This window comes from Rutidosis leptorrhynchoides, chromosome 2, assembly GCF_046630445.1.
Source record: "Rutidosis leptorrhynchoides isolate AG116_Rl617_1_P2 chromosome 2, CSIRO_AGI_Rlap_v1, whole genome shotgun sequence".
Lineage (NCBI taxonomy): Eukaryota > Viridiplantae > Streptophyta > Magnoliopsida > Asterales > Asteraceae > Rutidosis > Rutidosis leptorrhynchoides.
Genome location: NC_092334.1, coordinates 477,418,719 through 477,436,376, shown reverse-complemented (window position 1 = coordinate 477,436,376; position 17,658 = coordinate 477,418,719). Strand labels below are relative to the sequence as shown.

General features: G+C 39.0%; 1 protein-coding gene across 1 annotated transcript; it reads left to right on the top strand.

Annotated features, from left to right (window-relative positions):
• The first annotated feature begins 15,081 nt into the window (after nt 1-15,081).
• Nucleotides 15,082-16,799, top strand: LOC139892608 (uncharacterized). The gene has a single exon (XM_071875715.1). It carries the CDS (start codon nt 15,761-15,763, stop codon nt 16,583-16,585), a length of 825 nt encoding a protein of 274 aa, XP_071731816.1. The 5' UTR covers nt 15,082-15,760; the 3' UTR covers nt 16,586-16,799.
• Nucleotides 16,800-17,658: the final 859 nt, after the last annotated feature.

The following is a 17,658-nucleotide window of genomic DNA, read 5'->3' as shown; positions in this document are numbered from 1 at the left end:
GATATGCACTTATGCACGGGCACGTCGTTTCCTTGTTAGCGGCGGCATGGCTTTTCTTGCCCATGTTGTTGATACTCGTGATGAGCCACCATCCATTCGTGAAATTCTGGTGGTTAATGAATTTGAAGACATTTTTCGGATGAGTTACCGTGTGTTCCGGTGGAAAGACAAGTTGAATTTCGCATTGAGTTGGTTCCGGGGGCTACTCCCATTGCTAAAACTCCTTATCGTTTAGCGCCAACGGAAATGCAAGAGTTGTTAAATTAAACCCAAGAATTGCTTGAAAAGGGTTTTATTCGACCGAGTTCCTCGCCATGGGGTGCTCCGGTTTTATTTGTGAAGAAGAAGGATGGTAGTATGCGGATGTGCATCGACTATCGGGAGTTGAACAAAGTGATGATTAAGAATCGTTATCCATTGCCTTGGATTGACGATTTGTTTGACCAACTCCAAGGTGCAACGTATTTTTCTAAGATTGACTTACGGTTCGGCTATCATCAAGTGCGGGTCCGTGAGGAAGATATAGAGAATACATCTTTCCGAACTCGTTACAGGCAATTTGAGTTTGTGGTTATGCCTTTTGGTCTTACGAATGCACCGGCGGCATTCATGGATCTCATGAACCCAATGTGCCAACCTATGTTGGACAAGTCGGTAATTGTGTTCATTGACGACATACTTGTTTATTCTAAGAATATGAAGGAACATGAGCACCATTTGCTTGAAGTGTTGAAGAAGTTGCGGAAGGAGAAGTTGTATGCTAAATTCTTCAAATGTGAATTTTGGCTAAGGGAAGTTCAATTCCTTGGCCAGATTGTGAATAAAGAAGGTATTCAAGTAGATCCGGGGAAGATAGAAACGGTGAAGAGTTGGGGAAAACCGACTACGCCTACGGAAATTCGGAGTTTTCTCGGGTTGGCCGGTTATTATCGTCGGTTTATCCAAGACTTTTCTAAAATTGCTTCTCCTTTGACGAAGTTAACAAGGAAGAACGCGAGGTTTAATTGGGAAAACGAGCAAGAAATTGCTTTCCAATTATTGAAGGAGAAATTGTGTCAAGCTCCGGTGTTGGTATTACCGGAAGGAATTGAAGATATGACGGTTTATTGTGATGCTTCATTAAATGGAATTGAAGAGGTAAAGTCATTGCTTACGCCTCTCGACAAATAAAGGAACATGAAAAGAGATACCCGACTCATGATCTTGAATTGGAGGCGGTGGTACATGCGTTGAAAATTTGGCGCCACTATTGTATGGTGTCAAGTGTACGATTTATTCGGATCATAAGAGTTTGAAACACCTCTTTAACCAACGAGATTTGAATTATCGTCAACGTAGGTGGATGGATGTGGTAAAAGATTATGATTGTGAGATACTTTATCATCCGGGTAAGGCGAACGTGGTCGCGGATGCGTTAAGTCGAAAGAGTCAACATCCGGCAATACGAGTAGGGTCATTACGCATGATCATTACTAATGATTTTCTTGTAAAGCTAGGTGAGATTCAAATAGAAGCGTACGTTAACAACAACCATGAAGAGCGGATTGTGGGGCAAACGGAGTCTATTACTTTAGGCCTGCATGGTTTGTTGTCTTTTCAAGGAAGAGTGTGGGTGCCTAAGATGGGTGATTACCGGTGGGTGCTACTTGATGAGGCGCATAAGTCAAAGTATTCCATTCATCCGGGTGCGACAAAAATGTACCTTGATTTGAAGAAAGAGTATTGGTGGCCCAGTATGAAACGTGATGTTGTTAAGTATGTTGAACGATGCGTTACGTGTTTGCAAGTTAAAGCCGAACACCAAAAGCCGTATGGTAAGTTACAACCATTGGAAGTCCCGAAATGGAAATGGGAGCACATTACCATGGACTTCATTACCAAGTTACCAAAGACGACGAGGACCCAATATGATACGATTTGGGTGATAGTTGATAGATTGACGAAGAGTGCCTTGTTTCTTCCCATTCGGGAAACGACATCGTCGGAGACTTTGTCCAAGTTGTTTATCAAGGAAGTGATATCGAGACATGGGGTTCCTATATCTATTGTTTCGGATCGAGATACTCGTTTCACTTCTCGATTTTGGAATAAGTTTCATGAAGATGTGGGTACTCAATTGAAAATGAGCACGGCGTATCATCCTCAAACGGACGGTCAAACTGAACGTACGAATCAAACGTTGAAGGATATGTTAAGGGCATGTGTTATTGATTTCGGTGATAGTTGGGATGAGCACTTACCATTGGTGGAATTCTTGTACAATAATAGTTACCACACTAGTATTGGAATGCCACCTTATGAGATGCTTTATGGGCATAGGTGTCGAACTCCTATTTGTTGGGGTGAAGTGGGACAATGAGAAATTGAGAGTACCGATTTGGTCCTAGAGACGAATAGTAAAATTGAAATGATTCGGGCTCGACTTAAGGCGGCGCAAGATAGACAAAAGTCTTATGCCGATAAAGGTAGACGAACGATTGAATTTCAAGAAGGTGACATGGTGATGCTTAAGGTTTCGCCATGGAAGGGCGTTATTCGGTTTCGAAAACGAGGAAAGTTGGCTCCTCGGTTTATTGGTCGTTTCAAGGTTTTGGCACGTGTTGGTGAGGTTGCTTATAGACTAGAGTTTCCCGAAGAGCTTGCTGGGATCCATAACACATTTCATGTTTCCCATCTTCGTAAGTATATTGCGGATGACTCGACTTGGGTGCCATTAGATGAGATTCCGTTGAATAATAAGTTAGAGTATGTCGAAGAGCCGATTGCAATCCTTGATGAGAAGGTTAAAATGTTGCAGAACAAGGAAGTTAGAACTTTCAAAGTGCAATGGCGACATCGTAAGGGTTCTGAATTTACGTGGGAATCCGAAGAGTTTGTTTTGGTTTATCTTCCGGCTTGTCATGCGGCTTGGATCGCGAGGACGCGCTCCGATTCAAGTGGAGGAGAGTTGTAACACCCCGTTTTCCTCATACTTGGACTAAGGTACGTGTTTTGCTTTGTAAACGTGTGATATTAACTGCAAACGTTTGTGTATAGTTTAAATGCTTGAAAATGTTGAAGATAGTGTGATCAGGCCTCCTGTCGCGTTTGGGGTCCCTGTATCGCGTTTCAGCACGTCGCGATATGCGACAGATCAAGCTGAAACGTGACAGGTTAAAATCCTTCAAACTGTCCACTTTGTCGCGTCCTGGTGTGAGTTGTCGCGTTCTGGGTGTCGCGTAACGCGACAGATTGTCGCGAAATGCGACAGATGTTGCTGTTTGACAATTTTAGCCATTTTAAATGGCATCTTTTGAGGTCACTTTAGTCTTTTCATTGTGGCCAGTTTTGGGAGTCTAAAAGCTGGTTCAAGCTTATCCAAACCTCATTTATCATTTCTTCATCTACCTAAATTCAATTTTAGAGAGAGAGAGAGTTGAGTTTCTAGTGAGAGAGATCTCACTTGGAGAAGAAGGAGACCAAATCTCACCCAAGTCCAAGTTTTAAAGTTGTTCCCTACGTCACTAGCTACGTTGTGGTTGTATTGGTAAGTCTTAACTCTATGTTTTGAGTTTTAATGGGTTTATGGCTAGGGTTTTGTTTGCTTGAGGCTTGTATGACCCATTTGGGGGTTAAATGGGTGAATTTGGGTTATATTGAAGAAAGGAAACCCAAATAGCTTTAATCTAGGGGTTGGCCTCATGAATTGAGGTTGTAAGTGTTAAATGGTATTGTTAGTCAATAATACACTTGGTAAATGATGAAAGATTGTTAATGGGTCCAAGTTTGACCTAGTTGGTAAGTCTAAGTGTTAAAATGGGTATGAAATACCCTAAGTTGGTGTTAGTTGGTGTTAGTAGACTCTAATCACTAGCTTTTAGTGACTAATAATGAGTCTCGGCCTTTGATGGGCGGTTTTGGTGTAAATGGGTCATTTAATGCATTTGGGTCATTAAATGCTCAAGAGTTAAGTAATGTGGTTAGTTCCACAAGTTTGTGTATTGAATGTGTACTTAATGTATTAGGTACTTTGCTTTGAAGCATACGAAAGTGTTTGATCATCACCGACGTGTTAAGGTGAGTGGAATAATTATATGCGTGCATATATAATGTATTTATTTGTGTGGTATGAGTTGTGAAGTGTCGACATGTTAAGACACCACTTCTCACATGGCGAGTGAAGTGTCGATGTGTTAAGACACCACTCGGGAGTGAAGCATCGACGTGTTAAGATGCCACTCCAAGAGATGTAATGAGTGAAATGTCGACGTGTTAAGACACCACTCGGGGTGAAGTGTTGAAATGTTAAGGCACCACCTGGGGTGAAGTATCGACGTGTTAAGATGCCACCCGTGGGGTTAGTGTACGACGTATTAAGTGCACTAATGGTTGTTATGAACTCCGACGATCTTTTAAATACCGTTCCCTCTGTCGATTGGTTAACCATAGTTGTGTGTGGATTGTAGCATATTATATTGTTAGAACTATATGCTATTTTTATGCTAGCTCGTATGGTGGAAGGTTTAGTATTATACTTGTGATGGTATGATTATTTATATTGCTAGCATGTATGCGATAAATGCGTAAGTGAATGCAAGTAAGTAGGTTGTATATGCAATCATATAATTGTTGCACTCACTAAGCATTAGCTTACCCCTCTCGTTGTTTATCTTTTTAGATGCAGGTGCGAATAACGAAAAAGTGGTTGTTGGGCACTAGGTGTCCCTTGGTGATGCTTGTTGAAGCTTTTGAAGTTGGCCTAGTGTTTTTGGGTAGTTTAGCCCCAAACCATGCTCGAGGTGTTGTTTGGATTAAAACTATTGTTTGTAAATGGGTCAACTTGTATTACATTTGTTAAGGGCCTTCGTGCCGTTTGTAAACATTTAATTGTGATATTGTTTAAATGGGTTACATGTAACCGTTTAATTGGGCGCTAATGGTTTGTTATGTTAAAAAAAAAATTGTCGTATGGAGTACGGGTTGGGTTGTTTCAAATTGATACCACTCTATTCACAAAAGAGATAGATGGTGATCTCTTACTGATACAGATATATATGGATGATATTATTTATGGTTCTAAAAATGAAAAACATTGTCAAAAGTTTTCAAAACTTATGTCAAAGACATATGAAATGACCTTACAAAGAGATTTGCAATACTTTTTAGGATTGCAAATTAAACAACTTGATGATAGAATTTTTATAAGTCAAGATAAATATATCAATGATATATTAAAGAAATTTGGTCTGACCTATTTAAAAGACACAGGGACTCCAATGGCAGCATCCATTAAATAAGATGTTGATCCCAATGGTGAACCAGTCAATATCACTGAATATAGAGGTATGATTGGGTTCCTACTTTATCTCACAGCTAGCAGACCAGATATTATGTTTGCCACATGTCTCTGTGCCAGATATCAAGCTAATCCTAAAGAGTCACATTTGCTGGCAGTAAAGAGGATATTTAGGTATCTGAAAGGTACTGCCAAACGTTGTCTTTGGTATCCCAAAGACCAGGATTTTGAACTAATTGGGTATTCAGATGCTGACTTTGCAGGATGTAAAATAGACAGGAAAAGTACTACTGGTGGTTACCAGTTACTGGGTGGTAGGCTAGTCAGCTGGACTAGCAAAAAGCAAAATACTGTGTCCACAACTACTGCTGAAGCAGAATATGTTTCTGCTGGTAGTTGTACTGCTCAAGTACTATGGATGCAAAGCCAGCTGAATGACTATGGTGTTCATGTTACAAAACCTCCAATCTACTGTGACAACACCAGTGCAATTGCCATTACCAACAATCCTGTGATGCATTCAAGGACAAAACACATTGATGTTCGATATCATTTCATAAGGGATCATGTTCAAAAAGGAGATGTGGAGCTTCACTTTATTTCAACAGACCAGCAGTTAGCAGATCTTTTCACAAAGCCCTTAGATGAAAAACGTTTTAATTATCTCATCTCTGAGCTGGGTATGCTTGAACTTTAAATATAAGACAACTTTGTTGGTGTGCTGATTCAACAGGACATATGACAAACCAGTAAGGCACAATTTTTTTGCTTACTGCCTATATGCAAAACATTCAGCACAACAAGGTCTTTTATAAAATAGTTATATTCTGTATACAATGAAATAATAAATAGATCACAACATTCATTTGATACCTTAAAATTGAACCTCATTTAACTCCAATGATTTAAATTAAATACACGACATATTAAATGTAACAAAAGAATTTTTGTAGTTAATACGAAATTTATTTTGTGGTTTTTAACTTCTATTTTGAATTAAAACCTACTGCATTTAATGCTTAATGGGAGTGATGAGTGTCCAAACCGATTAAACATCATGTCAACAGTCTGATGTCCTCGAAAACATGCCAGTCTGTTAAATCTGCACACGCGCCTACAGATGACAGTTGCCATTTTCTCTCTCCTGCACTTTTTCCACCAATCCGAAAGGTCAAATAGGGTGATCCATTTCTCATAATAACCTTCGGTTATTAAACTTTCCAAATTCACTTTTTTCTCTCAAAATACCCAAATCCTCAAACCTTCAAACATTCATCTTCATTCTTCATTAATGGCAGAACAACAACCACAACCGATTGTTAACCAACCGGATGAAAAACAACAGCAACAACAACAACAACAACAACAACAACAACCACCAGAACAACCACCACAGCAGCAACAACAACCACCACAACATGCACCAGAAGAGCACAATGATCCGGCACCATTGTTTGCTCCGCACCCAAGCCTTGTAAAGGCTGAACCTGCTCCAGAACATGCTAAAATTCTCCTTTGTAAAGGCAATGCTGCTCATGCTCTCTCTATTCCTAAGTCTAATGCCAACATGGGCTATGAGACTATGGTTGATTATGTGAGGCGATCTCCTGTTGCCAGATCCATCACCGACATCCCCTCACGATTCTATCCAGCCTGCCTTGGCAGATTCTGGTATACTGCTCAAATGCCAAAACTCAACAGGTGTTCGAAGCATGGTTACTGAAACCCAAACATGCTATATAACCGTTGATGCAATCAGACGAGCTCTACAACTGCCAGCTGGACCATTTGTCGATTCACTATCCAATGATGATTTTAGGAGAGAAGTACTGAAAGCTATTGGGTACACTGGTACTGTGGCCCACAGCCCATTGAGGAAACACATGCCACCCATGTGGTATTATTTCTTTGGTTTGCTAACTCACTGCATGAGTCAGAAATTTGAAAGCTTTTACCAATGCTCTGACTTTGAGCTCAAAATCGGTCATGGATTGTTGTTCAATCGAAACATTGACTATGCTGCTGAGAGTTTTATCAGATTAATGGAAATGGTGGTTGCACCAAAAAGAAGTGATTTAATTCCTTTCTCAAGGTTTTTAAGTCTGATTTTTGAAAATGAGCTGGGAGATGCTTACAAGAACATTACTGATCCCTCTTTCGACCTGCCATTAAAATAAGGGGAATGACAAAAGAAGCACCAGCTACCCCACATACTGGTCTGTCTCCAGGAATGCTCGTGTATGTTGCTGCTTGGGGTGGAGCTACCAAATTGACTGCCTCTGGTAGTGCACCAGCTGAGGGGGAGGGAACTCAGCGCAAGCCAGCTGCACTAAAGAAAAGGCCAGCTACCATAACTAGAACAGCCACCGTCGCAGATATTGGTAAAGCAGTAGTTGTGTTAGAATCTAGTGCTCTCTGATAATAGAGAACAACCCTAGTCTTATATACTGACTACCCACTTCTAGTATTGGAATCCGTTGCTCATCTATTTTTTGGTAACATGCAAATCTAAACGTGCTTAGGCTGACTCTAAGCATGCCACAGGGGAGGTTGCACTAGTCTCAACTGCTGCTCCTGAAAAGGATGTTTCTATGGAACCTGGTGCGTCTCTAGACCAAATAGCAGAAATAACTAACATAATTCAAAATCTTTTCTCTGCTGACTTAAATGTTGTTAACCTGACTGGTTTTAAAACTAGTGTTAAGAGGAGCAGCAACCCATACTCTTCTAACCAGGCACTTCCACATTTTTCAAAATTATACTTCAAGAAATATCCTCTGCTGACAGTACAACCAGCAGAGAACATAGCCGACCCCCAAAGCAGACTTGAGTTGGGTCCTCATCGTGTTAAACCAGATCAGGCTACTGCACAGCCTAGTTGTAACTTGGATCATGATAAAAGTCACACTCCTACATCTAAACCGGCTAAAAATCTTACATAATCTAAGTCAACATGTGTTGCCAATGAGTCAGCAGAGTCACAGCTGCACTTACAGACACCATTCTCTGTCTCAATCGAAGGGCTAACTAAAACACCAGTTTGTACCTAGAGACCAACACCAGATGCAATTGTTGAGTCAAATTTATATGTTCTATTGTTTCAGTTTTTAGCAGGGCATATGATCAAGCAGAAGGGGAGCATGAAAGAAATCCAATTGTGCTTACTGGTTCTAAGGCTAGTACTGATATGCCCTCTATTTCTGCTACTGGTATTGGTGCTACTGATTCTTCTACTGGTGGTATTGGTACTGGTGCTGTTGCTTCTGCTGCTGCTGCTAGTGATAATGGGGATCAAGTTGATGTTGGTTCAACTGTTCCTACTGATCATGAGGAGATGGTTCTTGATACTGATGATTCTGTTATTCCTCCTCCTATTCCCAGTATTACTGCTACAACTACTGTTCCTAAAGTAGTTATTGATGAGGTTGTTCAACCACCTCCTGCTAGTGATGAGATAGTTGCTGGAACCACGAATGATATTGTATTGACTGATGAACTTATTGCTGCAAATGCTGCTTTTTCTAATATGGATTTTCAATCCATTACTCCTATTGCAGCAGGTGTTATTGTCATCCCTGGTTCTCATGCTGGTTCACAGGAAACCAAAATGAATGATGGTACCGATTCTACTGCCACTACTGAATCTTCTAAGGCTGATGTTTCTGCTGAAAAGCCTAAGTATGTTTGCAAGGTACCAGATCCAGAAGAAGTGGTGCCCAAGTTTGTTTACAAGGGAGTGTCCATTACTCCCAAAATTGCACTACTGGTGGACCAACTAATTATTGATCCACGAAGTGTATTGGTTTCTGCCAACAAGCTGCCTGATGAGGAGCTGACTGAATTACTCTCTTAGTTGGATGAACCAGCATGTGAAGAAGTGTTTGAGAGGCTGGCCACTCTGGAGAACATAAATGAGCAGCCATACTATCACTTCTTTGGCATGGCTCCAGCTACTTCTCCATGGCCTGGTACTTGGAGACCTCTCAAGTTCATCTATGATCCAAATACTAGTAAGGTTATCATGCAAGATATTCCTAATTCGCTAGTACCTTCTGATTCATCAGCTTCTTCCTCATCATCTTCTTCATCTGATGGTGATGCTGATAAAGGTACTGGTAAGGAAGAGCCAGTAATTCCTGATAATATTGCTGGCTCCAAAGACAAATAGTGGATCTCACTGCTGATGATGCTATAAAGGATACCAGTGGTTCTAAGCCTTCGGGCGAAGATAAAAATGATGGTGATCATGGTGATGAGTCAGATTCTGACCTTCCACCTCCACCACCCCACAGAGGTACTCCAATGTTAGCTACTACTGCACAACCACCACCTAGCGGTCTTGATGTTGCAGAGATGGAAGGGCTGTCCACCCTTGCTGTTTACAGGACAGTTGCCAGAATCACCCATGACATTACCAATACCATCAGGGAATCCATCATTACTAATGTTACTGAAGCTATTCGACGGGCTGGCTATGTTACTTTCTCATCTATTAAAGCCCAGCTATGCCAAACAAATGCCTTTGCTGATTTGGTAGTCGAGGTTATCAAGAAACATTATGAAGAAGAAGAAGAGCTAAAGCAACGAATCATCTCTCACAACGAGTATACTGATCATATCACCCGACTTCAAGCAGAATTGGATCTTGAAAGATAAAGGAATCAATTTTCGAATGACGAAAATAGGGTGTTGGAAGAGAGATTGGAGTCACAGTAACAGCAGATGGCTACCCTGATTCCTGCTTCTGCTTATGTAAGAATGGTTGAGACAATGCACCGTATGGCTGATCTTCAAGCTGATGTTAGATCGAGTGTAAATCAAATTGCCATGGGTGTAGCTAGAAATGAAGTTAGAATGTCCAACCTATGTCTTCAACAATATGGTGTGGACCCTGGTGCTAATCTATCTTCTGCTGATGCTGATTGGAACAACTTTGCATTTTCAATGCCTGATTCTGATAGTGATCTTGATGTGAGTATTCCCCAGGCTCTACTTCTGCCCCTGCTGATGACAAAAAGGGGGAGAAGAAATCTAAACGTCACAAGAAGAGAAAACAATCTTAGGGGGAGCATGAACATGAGAAAGCTCCTAAGCAACAGAGGAGAGATGGTGATGATGATGTTCAAGAAAGAACTGGCCCTAAGCCCAGCAACGCTCATACTGAAGCAAGTGCCAAAGGTGCTTGTGAATCTTAACACAACATGCCTACCACATCTGTAGATGATATTGGTTCTGGCAGTAAGCCAAGTGATGTATCTGAACTGGCTTTGGCTGAATCTTTTGTTACCTCTCAATCTATTAAAAGAAAGCTAAAAAGAAAACTGGAGAGACATCAGAAGAAGCAGCAGATCTTAAATGATGCCTTCAATGCCAAGTTTGAGCCCTATGCCGCAAAGAAAAAGCACAAAATTGAGCATATAAGAGGTCTCTCTCATAAACAACTTGAAATTCACAATGAGCTGCTCAGAATTAATCAATATAAGAAAGATGCACAAAAATGAAATGTTAAGTTCATGGTGAAATATGACAAGAAGAAGGAGAGTTATATGCTGAGAGAGCAGAACGAATAAGGAACATGACACCCGAAGGGATTCAAAAGTACTTGGACTCTAATAGGTCAGGGGAAGAGAGAGTATATGTATTTCTTAAATGTTTGAATGACATGATGGAATCCAGCCAACCCTCTTAACCAGCAACTTCTGCTCAGCCAGCTACACAACAACAGCCAGTCAAGATTGTTCATCTTGATGATGATGATGAGATGTCAGTAGAGACATATTTGTCTGCTACTGAGGGGGAGCATCTGGCTATAACTCCCCTATTGCCTCCACAAGAACCAGTATCCACACAAGAACCATCAGCTGAACCCGACCAATTGATAAACAAAGGGTAAAATCTGCCCCTAGGGACAACCAGCCCCTAAGGAAAGAGCCTTTATTTGAGGCAGCTGATGAAGGTACTGCGACAGTTGTCGTACCAGCTGATACTAATAAGTCAGCTGGTAGTGAAGATACATCAATGAGTGCTGTGATAGAAGACCCATCCAGTAGTGTGCTGCTGGGTGATAGAAGAACAGAAGACCCAGCAAAGGAGGATGAGCTGGGAGCTAATGATGATACTGATTCTGGTGTTGCTGACTTTACTGTCTGGGGTAGTGGTAACTCAACCTTTGTTCTATCACTACTACCAGCAGACACTTGTACTTACTTTGACAAGACACTGGATGATCTTCACTTCTATGAACCAGTGAGTCCTTCTAGCACAGCAGAATTACCATATGAATATCCTACATCTTCCTCTAAGAAAAAGGTTAAACATACCACTTGGGAAGATGAACCAGTTGCACGAAGAAAGACTGATAGCAGAAAGATGAATCCAAAGGAAAGGGAGGCTTATAGGCTCGAAATCTCTGTTGCTGAATTACTAAACATGCAGGCAGCAGGGAGACCAGAAAGAATACGCCAAATCAGAATGCTGTATCATCCTCTTGAACAACAATTCTACATTGATGCTATGGACTTCAACATTGATATTGGTATGTATTTATCAAATAGCGGCCAAAGACTCCACAATGATGAAGAAAAGACACTCTTCTATGAGGCTGTGCAACTGGATATGGATTTACAGCAATATTGCAATGCCATGGTTACTGATGAGTGATTGGACAGAAAATTCCCTGAACATCACAGTAAATGATTATATTACAAGTGTTCAACTGGAACAACAAAGAAGGGATGATGCTGAATATGCTGAAAGGCTGATGCTTAGGGAGCAAGAAGCAAAACTGGCTACTGATAGAAAACAAGAAGCTGAATCTCTCAAATTAGCAAAGTCCATAGTTAAAGCTCAGGACAAAGTCTTTGATAAACTGGAAGCTGCTGAGAAGGTCCCTACAGAAGCTCCACAAGAAACTGAAAGAACAAAAGAATTGACTGATCATTTCTTCAGGAAAAATATGTTGATGTGATGACCAGAAGGTCTAACCCTGGTAAAATCATCAAGGTTCATAAAGGTACAAAAATGGCCTTCAGTATCAGCAGGGACAATAAGGTTGAGAAGGTAGATTACACAACTCTAAGAATCTTTGGGTTTAGTGAATGGATGGAGATGCTGCAGTATTTCATTGGTAAAGGTCAAAGTAATCTCAAAGATACATTGAAACTTAAGCTACAAGACTTATTTGATAAAGCAGTCAAATATGGGGATGCACCTGTGGTAAATGTAGAATAAGTACTGGCTCAAAAGCCTAAAAGAAAGAAATCTATAGGTGCTGGCCCACACTATAGATATCCCATCATTCTACCTCCTCAAATACCAATATTTGATATGAAAGACTTGCCTGAGCTGCATCCCTGAAGCCTGGGCTGCAGCTAAAGTGAAAGAAGAAGAACTATCTGAGGAAGGAGAAGAAAAAGAGAAGGATAAAGACAGATAGCCTTCTAGTGTCAAACTTGTATCTTTTGTTATTTCATAGTTCATTATACTGCTTTGTAATTACTGTATATATTCCGTTGTAATGAATGTGAAATGATTTTATCTTCAAAATCATATCAATTTATAAGATATAGATAACTCAATAAAAGATCCCAAAACAATCCTAAAAGGGACAAATTTACAGCCTACTTTTTATTAGGTCCCTTAGTGCTGGTTTTAGTGGTTTTGTCATCATCAAATAGGGGGAGATTGTTGAGTCCCCAAAGTAATTAAGGATTTAATTATGACAAAACAGCAAATATGTACACTAAAATGATATGTGCAGCCAACATAGGTTCAGTTATGTATAGACAACATTTATTGCTGTGTCGAGTGTTTAGTATGCTGCATAGTCTACTAGCACAAGGTAGACAGTATTCTTAATTTAGCACAGGATGAGTGCCCAGCAAATCATGAAGATCAAGTGACTCAGCAAAGAAGAACCAGCATGACTGGTAAGCAGCATACTATACAAAGACAACTATGCTTCATTACAAGTATAATGGTTTCCTGAGTGGTCTACATCAACTGTACTATTCAACAGAAGTCAAAGACAAAGTTGAACAGAAAAGGACACGTGTCGGCGGCTGACAAGTGACCTTACAAGACCACGTGAAAATGCAGAAGTTTAACGCATGTGCAGACATGTGTAATTCTTTGTCAACGCATAGGGAACACAACATTTTAGTTGTTTATTCAAATAGTGGTGCCAAACCGAATTGGGGTGTTCCTGTAAATAGCTACCAAAGAGGAAAGAGGAGAGCACGCTCTCTGATGCAATTGTCTCCACAAGTACAGACATCCTATGTAATAATGGACAATGGAACAATTACCTGGATAATATGACTACTATAAATAGAAGTATCCACTATTGTAATAGCTAGTGGTGTGGGTTTATTTATTTAGAGTCTAAACTTGTAATAGCTTAAAGATATCTTCGATAGCTATAACTTAGGTATAATCTGTATCAACCAACTATCATTCCACCAAGGATAGTTGTAATTATTTGTGATTCATATCAATAAAGAATAAACAGTTGAAAATTACATTTGACTCTAATTTAGATTACTTGCTTGAATACTAAACTGCTATAATTGTTAAGTTAAACAAAAGAATTGTATTCACCCCCTCTATAATACTCCTGTTGTTAATCAAGGGACCAACAGTTCTCCTACTCGTGCATTCTTGAAGGATTTCTGGACGGATATAAATGTGTATATATCACTTGTACCATTAGCATTAAAGCTTGTAACATCTTTAATTAGATAATTTAAGTGGGTCCCAATTTATTTGAGTAAGTATGTCACTGTTGGTAGTGTTTAGTCATGAGTTAGTCATGGAAAGGAAGTGCTGATGTGGCGACTAGTCCTGAGAAGGAAGTTGTGTCTTGGTTGGGAGCACTCTTAAGCACTTACACTAATTTTTGGCAAGAATAAAATCATTGTTACCATTATCATCACCCAAATGAATTTCAACATTTATTTGCTGTTACTATACACTCAATGTATTCATCATGCATCACTCTAGTGCCTTTAACATCACAAAAATCCTAAACCATTACCCGTGTTTCAGCACGTTTAATCACTATCTCACCGAAACAAATCTCTCCACAGAGATCAATTCACGTAAACCTATTACAATTCCTAATAATGCTATAACATGTTTATCTGGAAAACCACCTGATGTGCTTAAAAACTTGTTCATGTCGCTCTTGATTATTATGATATTGTAACTCTTCGAAACGTGACAAACAAATATTGTAAAATGACCACGTTGTTACAAAACACTGGTCCAGCCGTTAGTTCTCATGCATATAGTTTTTGTCCATTTCCGTACTTGCAATTTATAGTCTAAATTTAAATGAACCTGAAAATGATCATACAAGTTGACTCATAGCATAGCAGACATGATCCAAAAGCTTTATAAATTAAAGAACTACTATACAGATTTAATAAAAGCAATTAATAATTCATGTAAGCTATACTTCACTTACTATATATGTGGGTGCTACTACTAAATCTAGCTAACGCATTTTTAATTTTTATTCGATATGGAGCTAACATACACATGAAAAAACTGTAAACAGAAACAGAAAACCAGAAACTACAAATTTTACACATTCTACCCTTCATTTATAATAATACTACGTATTAGTCCTCATGTATGGTAAATAGGAGTATGTAACCACCAATACACTTTTATTGACACATATCAGGGATGTGATTTGTAATACTACAAAAGACCAAGGGTCTTTCAGTAATAATCTTAAACGTTGCTATACGGACTCAAAAACAAAAACAAAAAAAGATGAAAAAAGAAAATAGAGAGAGAAAGAGAAGATAGAGTCTGTATGAGCAATCATACAGAGATGTATATACATATACATATACAAAATATATACAGGCGAATATCATTAATGCTGTGAATCAATTTCTACAAAATTCAGACAATTGAAGCAACAATTTAGAGCAATTGTAATCAGCTTGAGTTGCAATAAATCAAAAAGATTGATGAATTTAAAATCAGCACTTTTGTAATCTCAATTTCAGTATCGGTACAGCTGCAATAAAGGTCAGAGTTGAAGTTCACTTTTAGCTAATTAAAGTTTAAATTTTTATGTAATTAGCTTTAGATTCAATGTTTTTCTACTAGTAAGAGTTGGAGGGAGATCTATAATATTGAAAATCAAGGTACTTTATGTGGTGTATATGTGATTGAAATTAGGGTTTGTGAGTTGGTGATTTAAGAAATTTGAATAATTTAGGAATTGGGTTTTGGAGGGAGAGTTAGTTAGAACTGTAAATTGAGATTTGATTCTTGGATCCGTACTGAAAAAACTAAATTAGGGTTTTTATGATCTGTTTATTTAACTAGCGCTTGAATTGCTGTTGAAGTAAATTAATGTGTTATAGAAGATGGGATTATGTAGATGAAGCAAAACCCTAAATCAGTTACTCAAATTAGGGGTTTCAAGATTTCTTAGTTGTTTTTATGGAAATTTTGTGCTAAGAAATGCAACCACAATCTAAACATTCATGGATCAATCTTGCCGAATTGAAAGATCGATTAACGAAGAAACTAGGACCAGAAAGATCTTCTCAGTATTTTGATTACTTGAAAAGTTTTTTGAGCTTAAAGTTGAATAAGCCCGATTTCGACAAGCTTTGTTTAAGAACTTTGGGCAGAGATAATATATCGTTGCATAATCAGTTAATTCGTTCGATACTAAACAATGCGTGTACTAGAACCGTTCCACCAACAATAGTTGATAATAAGGTTTACCTTGAAAATGGATCGATTCCAGTTGTACATAGAAAAAGTGGGAAGGAAGTAGCTAGTAGGAATTCATTACATCCGCCACTCGGGATTCAAAAGTGGCCGGTCAGTGGGTCCCGAAAAGTATCGTCTTTGGGAAGTAGCAGTAAATGTGTAACTGATGGTTTGTTAGAAACGTTAACATTAAAAGAACGCATGGACAATCTTGCTGCAACACAAGGCCTGCAAGGGGTGTCAATGGATTGTGCCCGTGTGCTAAACAACAGTTTGGATTTTTATTTGAAGAATTTGATACGGTCTGTTGCTAAACTTAGTGGGCCAGGGTTAGGGCACGAACCAATAAAGAATGGTTCTGTTAACCACCAAGCTCATCTGAGGCCACTAAACGGTGTTACTCCTGTTTGTCAATATCAGATACAAAGTAGAATGCAAGAACGTGAGCCTAAACGCGCATTTTCTTTGCGAGAGTTAACTGTTGCCATGGAACTCGACCCTCAGCAGCTAGGGGAAGATTGGCCTGTATTGCTGGAAATGATTTATACACATGGTTTTGAGGAATAAAATGTTCATCTTTTGGTTGCTCTGTTGTATGATTAGCTTTCCGTGTTTTGTTTGTAATTTAGTGAGTGAGGTATAGAACAGTTTTGTAGGACTAATCTGTGTAGCTTGATAATTTAAGTTAGAGGTTGAAATTGTATGTTGTGCCTCTTGTGTATGTACGTTAACAGTCTATTTTTTGTTTATTGTTATTTGATAATGAAGCATCCTTGTTAATAAAGAGTTCATTTTACTTATTCTTAAAGCCTAAATGCCCTCTAGATAACTAAGTCTACCTTACTTTTGTTTTTGTTGTTGTTCTAAGTAGTGTTAAAAACATTTCTTCTATTTTCATACTTATTGCTCTTCAAACTTGGGGGAATCTGTGTTGGATTTTTTTAAGAATATTTTCGTGCTTAGCCTGCCATTAACCCTGGCTGTGACGTTAGAGGCAAATGGTGCACTTTTTAGTGAAAAAGTGAGTTTTTGACTGTGACTTTATTTGACCTCAATTAACTCAAAATGTCAAATTTTTGTATCAAATTTTTGTAGGGTGATATGGTAAAATATGATTGAAAGTTGGTGGAAAAAAATAAATTAAATTAAATAATATATATAAAACGTGACTTGAATTATGATTGGTTAAGGGGAATCTCACACTCAAAAAAAAAAAAAAAAATTCGTTACAATTACAACTAACGCTGGCTTCCGTGAATTTCTCACGCTGCTTTATAAGCGCTAGATTCCGTCACTTTTGATCCAGCTGATTTGAGAGAAGGTTTGACACTGCTTTAACAGCCTTCTTATAGCTTGTCCACTCATGAGTCCGAAAGCTCATATAAAAAAGCACCTCAAACGTGTCTTCATATACTCAGTTTATGTAGCCATCTTTGACTTAGCCAAGTAAAGTTTTGGTCTCAGGGTCGGAGACAAAGGGGACTGAGGGGTGCTCAACACCCCCGAAGGTCCAATCAAGACCAAAGTTTCAATTGTATTATTATGTCTAAATAATTGTAAGTCCTCCTCAATGTCGAAGGCTTAATTATAATATTATGATCAAAATATGTAAACTAAATTACCCAACTTTCCAAGTCTTA

Bases quoted from the DNA above. Each gene is read 5' to 3' on its own strand.
- LOC139892608 (XM_071875715.1), top strand. From the start codon at position 15,761: ATGCAACCACAATCTAAACATTCATGGATCAATCTTGCCGAATTGAAA.